Here is a 14907-nt window from a genome sequence, read left to right as displayed (position 1 = left end):
TTTAGTCTGGCTCTGTCTTTGTTGCTTTCAGAAAACAGCATTTTTGTGTGTGGAAGGAATCTTGAGAAGGATTTCCTTCCTCTTCTCTCTCTCACTCCTCCATTCCCACCCTCCCTCTCTTCTTCTCTTCCTTCTTTTCCCTTCTCCCTCTTTTCCCTTCTTTCCTTCCTTTTCCTTCCTCCCTTCTTCCTTTTTCCTCTTCCTCCCTTCCCCTTTTTCCCTTCCTTCCTTTCTGTCCCTCTTTTCCCTTCCTTCCCTTCTCCTCTTTTCCTTCCTTCCTTCTCCCACTTTTCCCTTCTTTCCTGTTTTCCTCTTTTCCTTCCTTCCTTCCTTTTGCCTTCCTGCCTTCCCTTCTTCCTTTTTCCTTCTCCCACTTTTCCCTTCCTTCCTGTTTCTTTTCCTTCCTTCCTTCCTTCCTTCCTTCTCCCACTTTTCCCTTCCTTCCTTCCTTTTTCCTTCCTTCCCTTCTCCCACTTTTCCCTTCCTTCCTGTTTCCCTCTTTTCCTTCCTTCCTTCCTTTTCCTTCTTTCCTTCCCTTCTCCCACTTTTCCCTTCCTTCCTGTTTCCCTCTTTTCCTTCCTCCCTCCCTTCCTTCCTTTTTCCTTCCTTCCCTTCTCCCACTTTTCCCTTCCTTCCTGTTTCCCTCTTTCCTTCCTCCCTCCCTTCCTTCCTTTTTCCTTCCTTCCTTCCCTTCTCCCACTTTTCCCTTCCTTCCTGTTTCCCACTTTTCCTTCCTTCCTTCCTTCCTTCCTTCCTTCCTTCCTTCCTTCCTTCCTTCCTTCCTTCCTTCCCTTGTCCCACTTTTCCCTTCTTTCCTGTCTCTTTCCCTTCCTTCCTGCCTTCCCTTCTCCCTTTTCCTCCCTCCTTCCCTCCCTCCCTAGCTAACCAGCCATTAAAACTTGGCCTGTGACTCTGATGTATAACTGCAAAAACCCATAAAAAGAAGGAACTCGAAGGAAAGCAGGGTGATGGCAGAGAAGCCATTTTTGCCAATGTTTGCAAATCCCCTCAGAGCCCCCTCCACACCTTCCCCTGGGCCAAAAGCCAGGTTTCAAGACACTTTTAAACCCCCTACCCCTTTCATCACTGGGTCCATATTCCTTACTCTAGGGATCTCCAAACTTGGCAACTTTAAGACTTGTGGACTTCAACTCCCAGAATCCCTCAGCCAGCTGGCTGAGGGATTCTGGGAGTTGAAGTCCACAAGTCTTAAAGTTGTCAAGTTTGGAGACCTCTGCCTTACTCCTTTCCATTTACCTTCCCTCAAAGAGATCCAAATTATCCCCCCTTGACCATGAAAGTGATTGCCAGCCATTATTTCAAGGCCTTTCGGGGCAAAAAATGCTCATTCAGGTTGACCTGGCTCCCACCTCCGATCTTCAGGCCTAAAAAATCTCACTTTCTGGAATTTTTTCCCTTTCCTCCTCCGCGTTCTCGCCTGCGTTTAGATTCCTACACCATCACCTCCTCGTAGGAGGAGAGTCGTGTTAAATTCAGGTCGCCAGAAAACGCGGAGGCGGCTCTTAACACCTTTTCCCAACGAACAGTTGGACAAAAAAAAAAAAAAAAAAGCAGATTTCCCTCCATCCCCAATTAGTTCACAAAAGCCAAAAGTCTCTTTTCTTTGCCATCGGGCCTGCAGATCCTCCTCGGCTTACGACCTTTGTCGTTGTTTGAAATGACAACGGCACTAAAACGACGACGAGCATGGGTCCTCACACTTACGACCATTTCAGCATCCTCGCTCCCATGATGAAAAAAGACTGGGGCTTGGCAACTGGCAACGTACAGGAGGGGATCCTCGATTTATAACCATTCACTTAGTGACAGTTCAAAGTTACAATGGCACTGAGGGGGAAAAAAGGGACTGGGGACCGTTTTTCTGTATTTACGACCGTTGCAGCGGTCACGTGATCAAAACTGGGGTGCTTGGCTCAACCGACTTGTATTTATGACGGTTGAAGTGTCCCGGGGTCACGTTGATCCCCCTTTGCGACCTTCTGACGGGCAAAGTCAATGGGGAAGCCACTTAGCAACTTAAACACTGCAGTGTTTTGGCAAAAAGGTATATAATTGGGCATGACTCATATAACAACCACCTTGTGTCCCAATTGTGATCGTAAGTTGAGGACTACCTGTGTGTTTGTTTTTTCAGTCCTGTTCTCTGGAGTCAGAGAACACCAATATCCTTTACTTTTGCATATTTGAAGAAAAAAAAATCGTTATCTCCTTTTTGTTTTCTTTTCATCTTTTCTTCTCTCTCTCTCTCTCTCTCTCTCTCTCTCTCTCTCACACACACACACACACACACACACACACACTGGCCAGTACTCTGATCTGATTTAGCACCAAAAAAAATATTATTTTAATGCAGGAAAAATAATTGACAATAAGGCCCTCTGATCGCTAGGAATTTGTTGAATGTTATAAATACCCTAAGCAAATTAAATTTATCATTACAGAATAAATACAAATCAAATGTCAGAAAGGAACTAGAACTCTATTACCCCTAAAAACATATTCCTGGGTTACTTTTTTCCCCTTCCCATTTCTTCCCTCCCCATCCCATTTCCTCTTGTGCTATGCCTCTTCAATTATAATCTACCATGGTTCCCCGAAAATATGCCCTACCCTGAAAGTAAATCCTAGCTTGATTTTACATGTGAGCCCAATATAAGCCCTACCCCCCAAAATAAGCCCTAATTAAGATCCCACCCACTCCAGAGTAGATGGGAAAAAATTAAGGTAGGATGGGGGTGGAGCTGCCCTACTATTTACCTCTGGACAGTTGTAGCCAGGCCTGGCACACCCTGACCCCTGCCTTGCCGGTCCGTTTCTTCTGCAGCCGGCAAGGCTTTCCTGAAGGCCTCTGGGGCTGATAACAAGGAAACTCTGGATCGATCCGGAGGTCTGTTATCGGCTGCAGAGGCCTTCAAGAAAGGCTTGCCGGCTTCAGAAGAAGTTCCAGAAGGCCTCTTGACAGCGAAAAGGAGGCTGGGGGTGATGTGCGCAAGTGAGGTTAGTCAGTGGATGACATCCCCCGAAAATAAGACCTGGTGCCTTTTTGGGTGGTAAAATAATATATAAGACAGGGTCTTATTTTTGGAGAAACATGGCCAGGAGGCAAAACCTCTGTTAACATTAAGAGTTTCTCAAGCATCCTCCACAACAAATGAAAATGGCTTTAAATCAATAAATAGGTATAGCAAATGATTTTTTAATAACCCTCCCAACCCGGGAGATGTTTCCCCCCCTTTGAACTACAATTCCCACTGAGCTCAGCGGGTGGCTGGTTCTAAATTTGAAACCGAGTTTGAATTGGGTTGGCTCTATCTCTGGCTAAGGGTATCCTTCTGGAAAATTTAAAAAAAAAAAGGTTTATTTTCCCCAGTTTTCCAGCTAAGGGGCTTTTAAGAAAGAAAAGATTTTATATAAATAATGGGCTTGGCAGAAACTAAATGGGGCTTCCATTAATCAGACAGAAAGTGCAATAATAACAATCCTTAACAGCAACAACCATCCTCAGCTAACCTGTTTCCAAACTCGTAGAAATCACGCCCTCTGGCAACTGAAATTTCCTTTCCAACTTCAAAGGAAAATAAATTATTCCAATAGCAGCTCACGTGTCTCTTTCTGTCTCCTTCTCTTCCTCCCTGCGCCCCTGCATTTTTACTTTTGAGGCTATTGGGGAGAAGGTTCCAGAATTGTCTCCAAAATGCATATTCATATTTTATTTGCATAGATGTATGCTTGGAAATAAATGCTTTCCTTCCTTCCTTCCTTCCTTCCTTCCTTCCTTCCTTCCTTCCTTCCTTCCTTCCTTCTTCCCTTACAAACAATTAATCAGTGGAACCCTCTTGCCTTCAGAAGTTGTGGCTGGTCCATCACTGGAGGTTTTCAAGAAGAGATTGGATGTAAGGTCTTCTGCTTGAGCAAGGGGTTGGACTAGAAGACCTCCAAGGTCCCTTCCAACTCTGTTATTCTGAGTTCTTTGGCCAAGAAAATGGTGATGTGTAGGGAGTAACTGTTCCTTGCCAAAGTCAAGAAGCTTGGACTTCTGCTGTTTATTTTTCTTCCGTCTCTTTTAAGCCAATTGCAAACTAACGGCTGCAGGAGTTTCTTTAGTAAATTGGTGGCGGGGGGAATTCTGGGATGGGTCTTTAACACCGTCATGGTTGAATAATTCTGTCATGGGGAAAATCTATGAGCTGTTATGTGGTCGCCAAGAAACAAGACCAACTTGGTAGAAAAAGAATCAATAGCATTTGTCTGAAATGCTATATGTCTTCTGCTTGGGCAGGGGGTTGGACTAGAAGACCTCCAAGGTCCCTTCAATGGTGAAAAAAAAAAAGTAAGGTTCTACATTTAGGCAGGAAAAACCAAAGGCATGGGTATAGAATAGGTGGTACCTGGCTCAACAATAGTAACTGTGAGAGGGACCTTGGAATCCTAGGGGACAATCACTTCAATATGAGCCAGCCGTGTGCTGCAGCTGCCAAAAAAGCCAACACAGTTCTAGGCTGCATCAACAGAGGGACAGAATCAAGATCACCTGAAGTGTTAATACCATTTTAGAAGGCCTTGGTAAGGCCACACTTGGAATATTTGCATTCAGTTTTGGTCGCCAGGATGTAAAAAAGATGTTGAGACTCTAGAAAAGAGTTCAGAGAAGAGCAACAATGATGATTAGGGGACCGGAGGCTAAAACATATAAAGAATAATTGCTGGAATTGTGTCTATCTAGTTTAATGAAAAGAAGAACCACACGATAGCAGTCTTCCAATATTTGAGGGGCTGCCCCAAAGAAGAAGTAGTCAAGCTACTCTCCAAAGCACCTGAAGGCAGGATAAGAAACAATGGATGGAAACTAATCCAGGAGAGAAGCAACTTAGAACTAAGGAGGAATTTCCTGACAGTGAGAACAATTAACCAGTGGAACTACCTGCCTCCAGAAGTTTTAAATGCTCCAACACTGGAAGTTTTTAAGAAGGGACTGGATAACCATTTCTCTGAAATGTATAGGGTTTCCAGCCTGAGCAGAGGGTTGGACTACAAGACCTCCAAGGTGCCCTCCCAACCCTAGGCAGGGTTAGAGCTGGTTCGATCCAACTTGGATGGGAGGCTACCTAGCGATGAACTATTTATTTGTTTACCAAATTTATGTGGCCACCCAACTCACAGAAAAGTAAGCCCGGGCAGCACACAACAATTAAAACAGTTCCTAGAGGAATCTGCTAAGAAAAGAAAATTCCCAGAAAAAAAGGGGGTTTTTTTGCTCTGAAAGCTGCGTGGATCATTTCTGGTAGCCATCAGGAACCGAGGGAGGCTTTACATTTAATAAAGGAGCTGCATTTAAGTCGTGCACAGAATTTCTGGCACGAACTAACACGTTTGAGCTGCCAGTGGAGTGGGAGGAAAATCCATTTTAAGCCTTAACCACATAATATTTTGAGATACCCGTGCAATAAGCAACCTCAGTAAACTCCTTGTTCGGGATTGAGGGTGCAGAATGGAAGGACTTAAGGGAGATAAACTCCACTTTAAACGCCATCCGATGAAGTTTCAAGGCATTAACTTTTAAATACTTTATGATTTAGGAGCCTGGAAAAAAATATCATTTATTGACTTTGTAGTAAAAGGTACAGCCCTGTACCCAGGTAAGCTTCCTTCCTTCCTTCTTCCCTTCTTTCCCACCTCCATCCTTTTTTCCTTCCTATTTTTTCTTTTATGTTTTCCTTCCTTCTTTCCTCCCTCCCTCCCTTTTATTGTTCCTCCCTCTCTTCCTCCTTCCTTCCTTCCTTCCTTTTTTGTCTTCCATCTTCCTTTTCCTTTTCCTTTCCTTTTTTCTTCCCTCCCTTCTTTCTGTCCCTTTTTTCTTCCTATTTTTTCTTCCTCCATATTTTCCTTCCTTCTTTCCTCCCTCCCTCCCTTTTATCGTTCCTCCCTCTCTTCCTCCCTTCCTTTTTGTCTTCCATCTTCTTTTTCCTTCCTTCTTTCTTTCCCACTTCCGTCCTTTTTTTCTTCCTATTTTTCCTTCATGTTTTCCTTCCTTCTTTCCTCCCTCCCTCCCTTTTTTCTTTTCTCACTCTTTTCTTCCTTCCTTCCTTCCTCTTTTATCTTCCATCTTCCTTCCTTCCTTCCTTCCTTTCACAGCAAGTTAACAGGTGGAACAATTAAACAGGGGGAATCTGTAATTCAACCCAATTTTTATATGTACTAGACTTCGACTTACGATCAAAATTCAGCCCAACATTTCTATCGCTAAGCAAGACAGCCGTTAATTTAGCCCCATTTTATGACCTTTCTTGCCCAAGTTGTTAAATGAATCACTGCAATTGGTAAGTTAGTCACATGGTTGTTCAATAAATCTGGCTTCCCCACTGACTTTGCCTGTCACAAAAGAGGATCACATGACCCCAGGATGCAGCAACCGTCATAAATACAAGTCAGTTACCAAGGCTCTGACTTTTAATCACATGACCAAGGGTCGTAAGCCTGGGGAATTCTGGGAGTTGAAGTCCACACACCTGGAAACTGCCACAGGTGGGGAAACTCTGTCTTTTAACCAGCTTTGCAAATGAATTGCATGAGTTTGTATGTAATCGGAATGAAAACAAGTTATTTCATTAAAAGTTTGATATGCTGGCCCTTCCCAAAGCTTTTGTTTTTTTCCCTTTTTTATAGTATTTTTTTTCTTTTTAATATAATCATTCCATCTTCAGTTGAACAGTGTGTTGTCTGGGTACAAATACCTTTGTTAAACAATAATCAAAAATTACAACATCCTTCGTTAAATTAATATTGATTCTGCAATCTTTTAACATAATAATATTCCACATATTAATTCTACAATATTAACAGAATAATATTCAACTTACTAGTCATAATATTTACTTATCTCTTTGAACATATCTTCTGTATTTTGTTTCTCTGTTTCTAACTTCCATTTTTATTATTTAACCATTGGTAAAATAGATTCCATATCATGTAATATTCGGTTTGCTCTTTCTCCTTAATTGCCAGCGTTACTCTATTCATTTCCGCACATTCTAATATTTTCCTAATCACATTCTCATCCGTAGGTATCTCTTCACTCTTCCAATTTTGTTCAAATACAATTTTAGCACCAGTTAATATATGGATAACTAAATATGCATTTTCCTTACTGTCCTTAGGAAAAGCTTTTCCAGTAAGTTACTCAAATCACATCCATCATAACTAACTAAGATAATAAATCACTTTTTCCAGTGCCTTTGTAACCTGGAACGGTCATTAAACGAACTGTTGTAAGTCGAGATCCACCTGTAGTTCTTCCTTTTAGAAAAAATCTCCATTATCCTGCAGCTGAAAGAGCCTCCTAACACGTCCTGTCCCACTTTACTTTCCCAATCCTGGGTTCTAATCTTGCCGTTTGAAGCCACATTGGACCGCCCCTTCCCCGTCCCCTCAGCCCTAAACCAATCAGCTTCTTCTTTTCCGTGTCTCCCACACACTCTGCACATGGTTCAAGGTGCTCTTATCCTAAAATACATACGTGGCTGGAAAAAAAAATGATTAAAAAAAGCACCATATAAAGATAAGATAAGATAAGATAAATTTATTGTCATTGTACTCAGAACCTGAGAACAACGAAATAAGGTGCCAGAATAAGGTGCCAGAAATAAAAGCCAGAATATGGGGATTTTACCCGAAAAATCTAGTCAGGGAAATGCATATTTAATTATTTATTTATTAGCTGCCCAGTGGCGGGCTTCAAATAATTTAGCAACGGGTTCTCTGCCAAATTGCTGGGTGGGTGTGGCCTAGCCGTCCTCCTGCAACGTCCTGGGAGCGAAAATGGGCTGTGCAGGGCCGGTTTTCCACCTCCCCGGGCTACAGAGGCTCTCTGGAGGCCGGAAAAAGGTTGTTTTCACTCTCTGGGAGGCCCATTTTCCACCTCCCCGGGCTCCACATGCCTCCTGCACTTATCTGGGATGCAAAACGGGCCATGAGGGGAAGGGCAGGATGGGGCGAGGCCAGCCGGTTGTCGGAACTCCCGGTTCATTGAACCGATCGTAAAATTAACATCCAGTTTGCCCGAACCAGCACGAACCGGCTGAAGCTCACCCCTGTATAACTGCCGCTAGAATTGTATTTGCACAAAACTGGAAGAGTGAAGAGACACCCCACAGATGAGAATGTGATTCGGAAAAATATTAAGAGTGTGCAGAAATGAATAGACTTTAACGCTTGCCGTTAAAGGAGAAAAGAGCAAACTGAATACTGTCATGACATGGGTTTTATTTTATCGATGGCTAAATAATAAAAATGGAAGTTAGAAACAGGGAAACAAAATAAAGAAAATAGGTTAAGAGAGAGAGGCCAATATTCTGATTAGTATGTTGAATATTATTATTTTAATATGGTAGAATTCATACTAAGGTAATGAACAACACTGTAAATTTTGATTATTATTCTACAAAGATATTTGTACCCGGCTGACACACTGTTCAACTGAAGATGGAATTATTATATTAAAAATAAAAATTTACATTAAAAAAGAGGCTCTGTGGTGTGGCCCGCCCGTGGTCAGCGGAGCTGGTGGCAGACTCAAACAGTGAGGAGGTTGGGGAGGAAACTGGGCCCGTCCTGGAGTCTGGGGAAGGCTCTGACGAGGGCTCTGCGTCGGAGGCAGAGATGGGGCCAGGACCATCTGACAGTTATCAGCTGCCTTCGGAGTTAGAGATCAGTGGAGCAGAAGAATAGCTGGAGCCTGTTCCCAGTGTGTGCATGCGCAGAGCTGCCAGGAGAAGGGAACAGCTAAGGAACAAGGGCCAACTCGGGAGTAAGGGCACAGGTGGACGGTGAATGGTCCCTCCCATAGGGAATAAAGAGGAGCAAAAGGGGAGTGGTGTTTGCAGGAGACAATTAGTTCAATTCAATTAGTGTGAAGATTTGTTCCTGACTTCTTGCCAAGTAATTGCTGCTACAGCATTGCGCGCTTGGAAGCTATCGGCCTGGCAACTCTCCAAGCCCGATAAGGTCTGTATTGTAAATCACTCTTGAAAGACTGTTTGCGGGACTTTGAGTTTGTGAAGCCTATGTCAGAACACTCTTCTCCTCTTCTTGGAGGACAAGAGCACCTTGAACATGTGCAGAGTGTCTTCCCCGCTAACGCATCCAGCTGCCCAGCCAGACGAGGACAGACCAGAAAAACGTGCCCGTGAGCTCCGGTTTTGCCAAATCGGGAGTGGGTGCCATGTTCAAGACTTACTTTCGGTGGCGCAGCCGGTCATGAGCCAGGAGAGGAGGCTGGCAATGGGGATGACCAGACACACCGGAGAAGTGGGATTCATGCTGAGGGCTGGGCAGGGGACTCTGACCTCGGCTGGGCTGCCTGCCCACCTCACCGGGGCTCACAGGTCCTCTGGAACCGGGTCAGAACCTGCAGCAGAGAGAAAGGAGATGGTTTGTGAGTTGGAGGGTCTTGTGAATGGAGCAAAAAGGGGGAGAAAAAAAATCCACATTTTCTAGTATCTTCCCTAACCAGATTCCTCCAGGAGCCTCCTACCCACCCACCTTCTTCCTTCTTCCTCTTTCCGTCTGTCTCTCTTTCCTTTTTCTCTTCCTTCCTTTCTCACCTCCTCCCTCTCTCCTTTCTTCTTTCTCTCTTTCCATCCTTCCTCTTTTTATCTTTCTTTCAACTTCCTTTTCTTCCTTGCTTTCTTTTCTTCTCCTCCATCCCTACCTCCTTCTCTCCTTCCTTTCTTCCTCCAGTCTCTCATTACTTTCCTCCCTCTCTTTCATTTTTATCTCTCTCTGTCCTTCCTTTCTGTCTTCCTCCCCTTTCCTTCTGTCTTTCTTTTCCTCTTTATCACTTTATCTTCCTCTCCTTCCTTCCTTCCCTGCCTCCCCCTCCCCTTTCCTCTTTATCTATTCCTCCTCCTCTTCCTTTCTTCCTAACTCCTTGCTTCTTTCTTTCCTCCCTCCTTCCTTCTCTCTTTCTTTTCTTCCTCCTTTCCTTTTGTCCCTCCCTCTCTTTTTATCTTTCTTTCCTCCTTCCTCCCTCCCTCCGTTCCCTCCATCTCACAATGTCTCTGGACAGCAGTAAAAGATCAACACCACCCCAGATCAAAACAGCCCAGGTGCTACCCCATATTCAACCACATTTCCTACTAATCTCCACACCACACACTCTGCCCCATGGCTCAAATTCTCAACCCCCCCCCCAATAGTGGGGGCCAGAGACCAGTAGACCCCTCCGCACTAACCTTTGATCTAATCTGGGCTGTTAAAGGAAGAAACCAATCACGACATGCTCAGAGACACCCTGATCGATATTTCTACACACATCCTCCCTTTTTTGATCCCCTTTTGAGTTTGGGGGGGGGGGGGGTCAAAATGGAGCAGAGAAGGCAAAAGAGGACAGCAAAGAGGGCCAGGCTTTGGGGGCAAAGTCCCCACCTCCCACCCACCCCAAAATCCCTCCCTTCAATCTATGCATTTAGCTAAGATTAGTCCAAGGCTGGGCTGCCAGGAGTCCGCAGGGGGTTGTGAGAGCCCCTAGCTAAGATTCTGTGCAGTTTGGAGACACCCCCAAATCCCACTCCTGGCTGGCCCTACCCACCCACCCACCCTCCCTCCCGGAGTCCCCACACGGCCTGTTTTGGATGCAGGTAAATGCAAGGCGCACAGGGAGGCTGAAAAACGGGCCTCCCAGAAATTCGGGAAGGCTGGAAATGGGCCTGTTTCCAACTTCCAGAGAGCCTCCAGAGCCCAGGGAGGCCGTTTTCACCCTCCCAGAGGCCTGAGGAAAGCCTCCGGAGCCCGGGGAGGGCAAAAACGCCCCTCCCCTGACCGTGGTGCAGGAGGCTGAGTAGGCCACGCCCACCCAGCGACCCCTCAGAGAATCCCTCACTCACATTTTTGAAGCCCGCCCCTGGATTAGTCCTTAGAAAACATCCCCAAGAGCTCACCGTCCCAGCCCCGAAATGGCTATTTTAATTCTTTCTCTTCCTCAGCAAATCGCCATCCCTTTTCAACACAACACAAAACACCACTTCTTTGTTGAATGTCTCCATTGATCCATGGCTCTCTCTCTCTCTGCCCTGGCTAACAATTGTGAAAGCACGGCGTTAAAAAACAACAACAAAGATGCAAAACAAAACAAAAAACACACCATACAATCAGCAGCCGTCAAACAAACAAATAAGAAAAAGTTAACAGAATAACAGTGGGAAGGGTTCTTAAGAGGTCTTCTAGTCCAACCTCTCCCTGTGCAAACAGGAGACCCTCTACCATTTCAGACAAATGAAATTCAGCAACAAGACATCAGCACAATTCGGATCTTCAACTTCCCTTATTCTATTCTCATGTATAGACATGAGATTCTGATAGATAGATAGATAGATAGATAGATAGATAGATAGATAGATAGATAGATAGATAGATAGATAGATAGACAGACAGATGGATAGATATAGACATTTTTGCATACGGTAGTCAGTTTTTCCAATAGCACAGCTGGCTCAGAGTGTCTTGAGTCAATTTTTCCAAATATAAACTGAACCTCCCACATCTGTAGTAAGAAGTGGCTTCCCACCCCAGTATCAATTGCTTGGATTTCTTTCTGGCATCTAAAGCCCGCCAGCAAAAGGTTGGCATTAAAAAAACAGATGTTTTAATCCAGCTGCATCTGCTTTGAAGGAGATTTTTCTGAGCCTCAGATTCTTATAGTTTTTAAAAAAAAAACCCAGAAAAGCACAAATAGTCCTGAACTTACAACCATTGATTTGAAGTTACCACGGCACCGAAAAAGAAAGTTGATTTAACAAAAGGGACTTGCTTTTAGTGAAATGGGCAGCGATATAAAATGGAATAAATAAATAAAATCCTAAATTCAAACAAAATAAAAAGATAGTAGACGGGGCAGTTAGCTGAGATGATAAAATACAAGGAACTGAAAAGAGAAATGGAACGACTTGTGGCAGAAGAAAGCAAAGATAGGACCAAGAGTGATCGGCGCCTTGGGTGAAATGTCAAAACACCTGGTGGATCCTTTGAACATCTTCGGCAATGACAAATTCCCCATCAGTCAATTGCAAAGGGCAACTTTGCTCGCAACAGCTGCATCCTGCGACAAGATCTTTAGTTCCCTCAAACATGCACATCTGCCTATTCCAGGTCTTTAGGAAGGACTCAAGAGGTGGAAATAAATACCAAATCCAGTGTGTACATCTGGCTGACTAAAAAATAAAATTATATATATATATATATATATATATATATATATATATATACACACACACACACACACACACACACACACACACACACACATACGTTTTCTTAAGTTATCGCGGGTACTTACATGTATGGTATTCGGCTTTGTTCGGGTATTTTCCCACGTCATTATAGTTGTGCTTTTAAAGTTGTAGCAACGTTTCGGCAGAATCTCATCTGCCATCATCAGGCTTCTGTATTGTGTTCGTCTGTGAGTCAGACTTTCACAGCCGTTTCTGTTTTAAATTTGGGGCTAGCCTACTGCTGTGCCAGAATGGTTTTTTCTTCATCCTGATTGGTTGGGAGTCTTGGTTTGTGTTTATTGGTCTTGGAGTTTGCTGTGTTCTGCTTGATTGGTGTTTCTAATATCTTCTGTTTGTTTTGTGGCTTTTTTGTGTCTTGATTGGCTGGTAACATTGTGTTCCTGTATTGGAGGCTTTTAGTGCAGCTTGGCTCCGAGTAAGACTTCCTAACAAATGATAGCCATCCATTTACTCGGATCCAAGCTGCACTAAAAGCCTCCAATACAGGAACACAATGTTGCCAGCCAATCAAGACAAAAAAAAGCCACAAAACAGACAGAAGATATTAGAGACACAAATCAAGCAGAACACAGCAAACTCCAAGACCAATAAACACAGACCAAGACTCCCAACCAATCAGGATGAAGAAAAAACCATTCTGGCACAGCAGTAGGCTAGCCCCAAATTTAAAACTGAAACAACTGTAAAAGTCTGGCTCACACACGAACACAATACAGAAGCCTGATGATGGCAGATGAGATTCTGCCGAAACGTTGCTACAACTTTAAAAGCACAACTATAATGACGTGGGAAAATACCCGAACAAAGCTGAATACCATACATGTAAGTACCCGCGAAAACTTAACACACACACACACACACACACACATTAGTTTTTATTTATTTTTTGTTTTTTTAATTTTTTTTAGATATTTTAGACATTTTGTAAGCTGCCTTGAGTCGCCATGGCCGAATAGGTGGCAATATAAATTCAATTAATAATAACAACAATAACGATAACAATATATTATTATATATTACAATTATAATAATATAACAAAATAAGATAAAAATTAAAATTAAACAAAAATACAGCTAGTCCTCATAAATATAAGTCAGCTGCCAAGCATCTGGATTTTTATTATGTGACCATGGGGAGGCTACAATGGTTATAAAATGGTTAACAATTGCTTTTTTCAATGCCTTTGTAAGACATTCAGTCACTAAATGAATTGTTGTAAGTGAAGGATTACCTATAAAATAAGAACACAACATAAATAAAATAAAATTTAATAAAAGTTAAATAAAATAATTTTGGGCTCAATTGTAAGCCGAGGACTACCTATAAAAGAATAAAATGACATAACATAGCATAAATAAAATGAAATTTAATAAATAAAATAAATAAAAGTATGGATAGAATTCAGCTCAGCCACGGAATGAGGCTCAAAATCCTTCCCTCGGCCTCAGTTTCCCCATCGTCTTCCCTCACTTAGCCAATCCTGCCAAGACACCCCCCCACACACTAAGTGGCCGTCCTCGGTCCACCCAATTACTCAGGATTTAGGACTCATTTATCCTCCAAAGTTTTTGCTCACCATCCATCATGCAATGCAACCCTCCCTAAATTTGGTGATCCCACCCTGATGTCACTCACAGAATCAGTCACTGGAGATGTGAAAAATGAACAACTTCATCACAGCCCAAAAGCAAGAGAGAGAGAGAGAGAGAGACAGACAGACAAAGAGAGATACACAGAGAGAGAGAGACAGAGAGAGACAGACACAGAGAAAGAAAGAGAGAAAAAGAGACAGAGAGAGAGACAGACAAAGAGAGAGACAGTTAGAGAAAGAGAAAGAGAGAGAGAGAAAGAGAGAGAGACAGAGAGAGAGAGAAAGAGACAGATAGAGGGAGAGAGAGAGAGAAAGAGACAGAGAGAGAGACAGACAAAGAGAGAGACAGAGAGAGAGACAGTTAGAGAAAGAGACAGAGAGAGAGATAGACAAAGAGAGAGACAGAGAGAGAGAGAGAGAGAGAGAGAGAGAGAGAGAGAGAGAGAGAGAGAGAGAAAGAGACAGATAGAGAGAGAGAGAGACAGAGAGAGAGACAGACAAAGACAGACAAAGAGAGATACAGAGAGACAGAGAGATAGAAAGAGACAGAGAGAAAGAGAGCGAAAGACAGAGAGACAGAGAGACAGAAAGAGAGAAAAAGACAGAAAAAGAGAGAGACAAAGAAAAAGACAGAGAGAGAGCGAAAGAGAGAGAGAGAGAGAGAGAGAGAGAGAGAGAGAGAGAGAGAGAGAGAGAGAATCTCACTTAGCTGAATATAATTAGCTGAAAAATAAGAATATACTTTCATAAAATGTCACTGACCGGCAGCCTGGCAAAAAATGGCCACAAATTGAGAAAGCAAAGCGATTCCTTGCATAAAAATAATAATGCACAATTACCACAAATTCAACAACACATGGGTCTACTTACCGTATAGGTAGTCCTCGACTTATGACAACTGAGCCCAAAATTTCTGTGACTAAGCGGAACACTTCTTAAGTGAGTTTTGCCCTATTTTACAACCTTTCTTGCCACAGTTGTTAAGTGAAGCACTGCAGTTGTTAAGTTAG

General features: G+C 43.2%; 1 protein-coding gene across 1 annotated transcript in view; it reads right to left on the bottom strand.

Annotated features, from left to right (window-relative positions):
• Positions 1-14907, bottom strand: part of PTPRS (protein tyrosine phosphatase receptor type S) — a 265570-nt gene that overhangs the window by 190118 nt on the left and 60545 nt on the right. The window contains 1 exon segment of the mRNA XM_087952781.1: positions 9254-9424. Coding sequence (XP_087808907.1) covers positions 9254-9335 — 82 coding nt within the window. The 5' untranslated portion in view covers positions 9336-9424.

Source organism: Notechis scutatus, chromosome 1 (assembly GCF_049901735.1).
Source record: "Notechis scutatus isolate UNSWTSFEM ecotype Mainland chromosome 1, rNotScu1.2, whole genome shotgun sequence".
Taxonomy (NCBI): domain Eukaryota; kingdom Metazoa; phylum Chordata; class Lepidosauria; order Squamata; family Elapidae; genus Notechis; species Notechis scutatus.
Note: the sequence above shows the minus strand (reverse complement) of the source record. Positions and strands in the feature narration are given on the sequence as shown.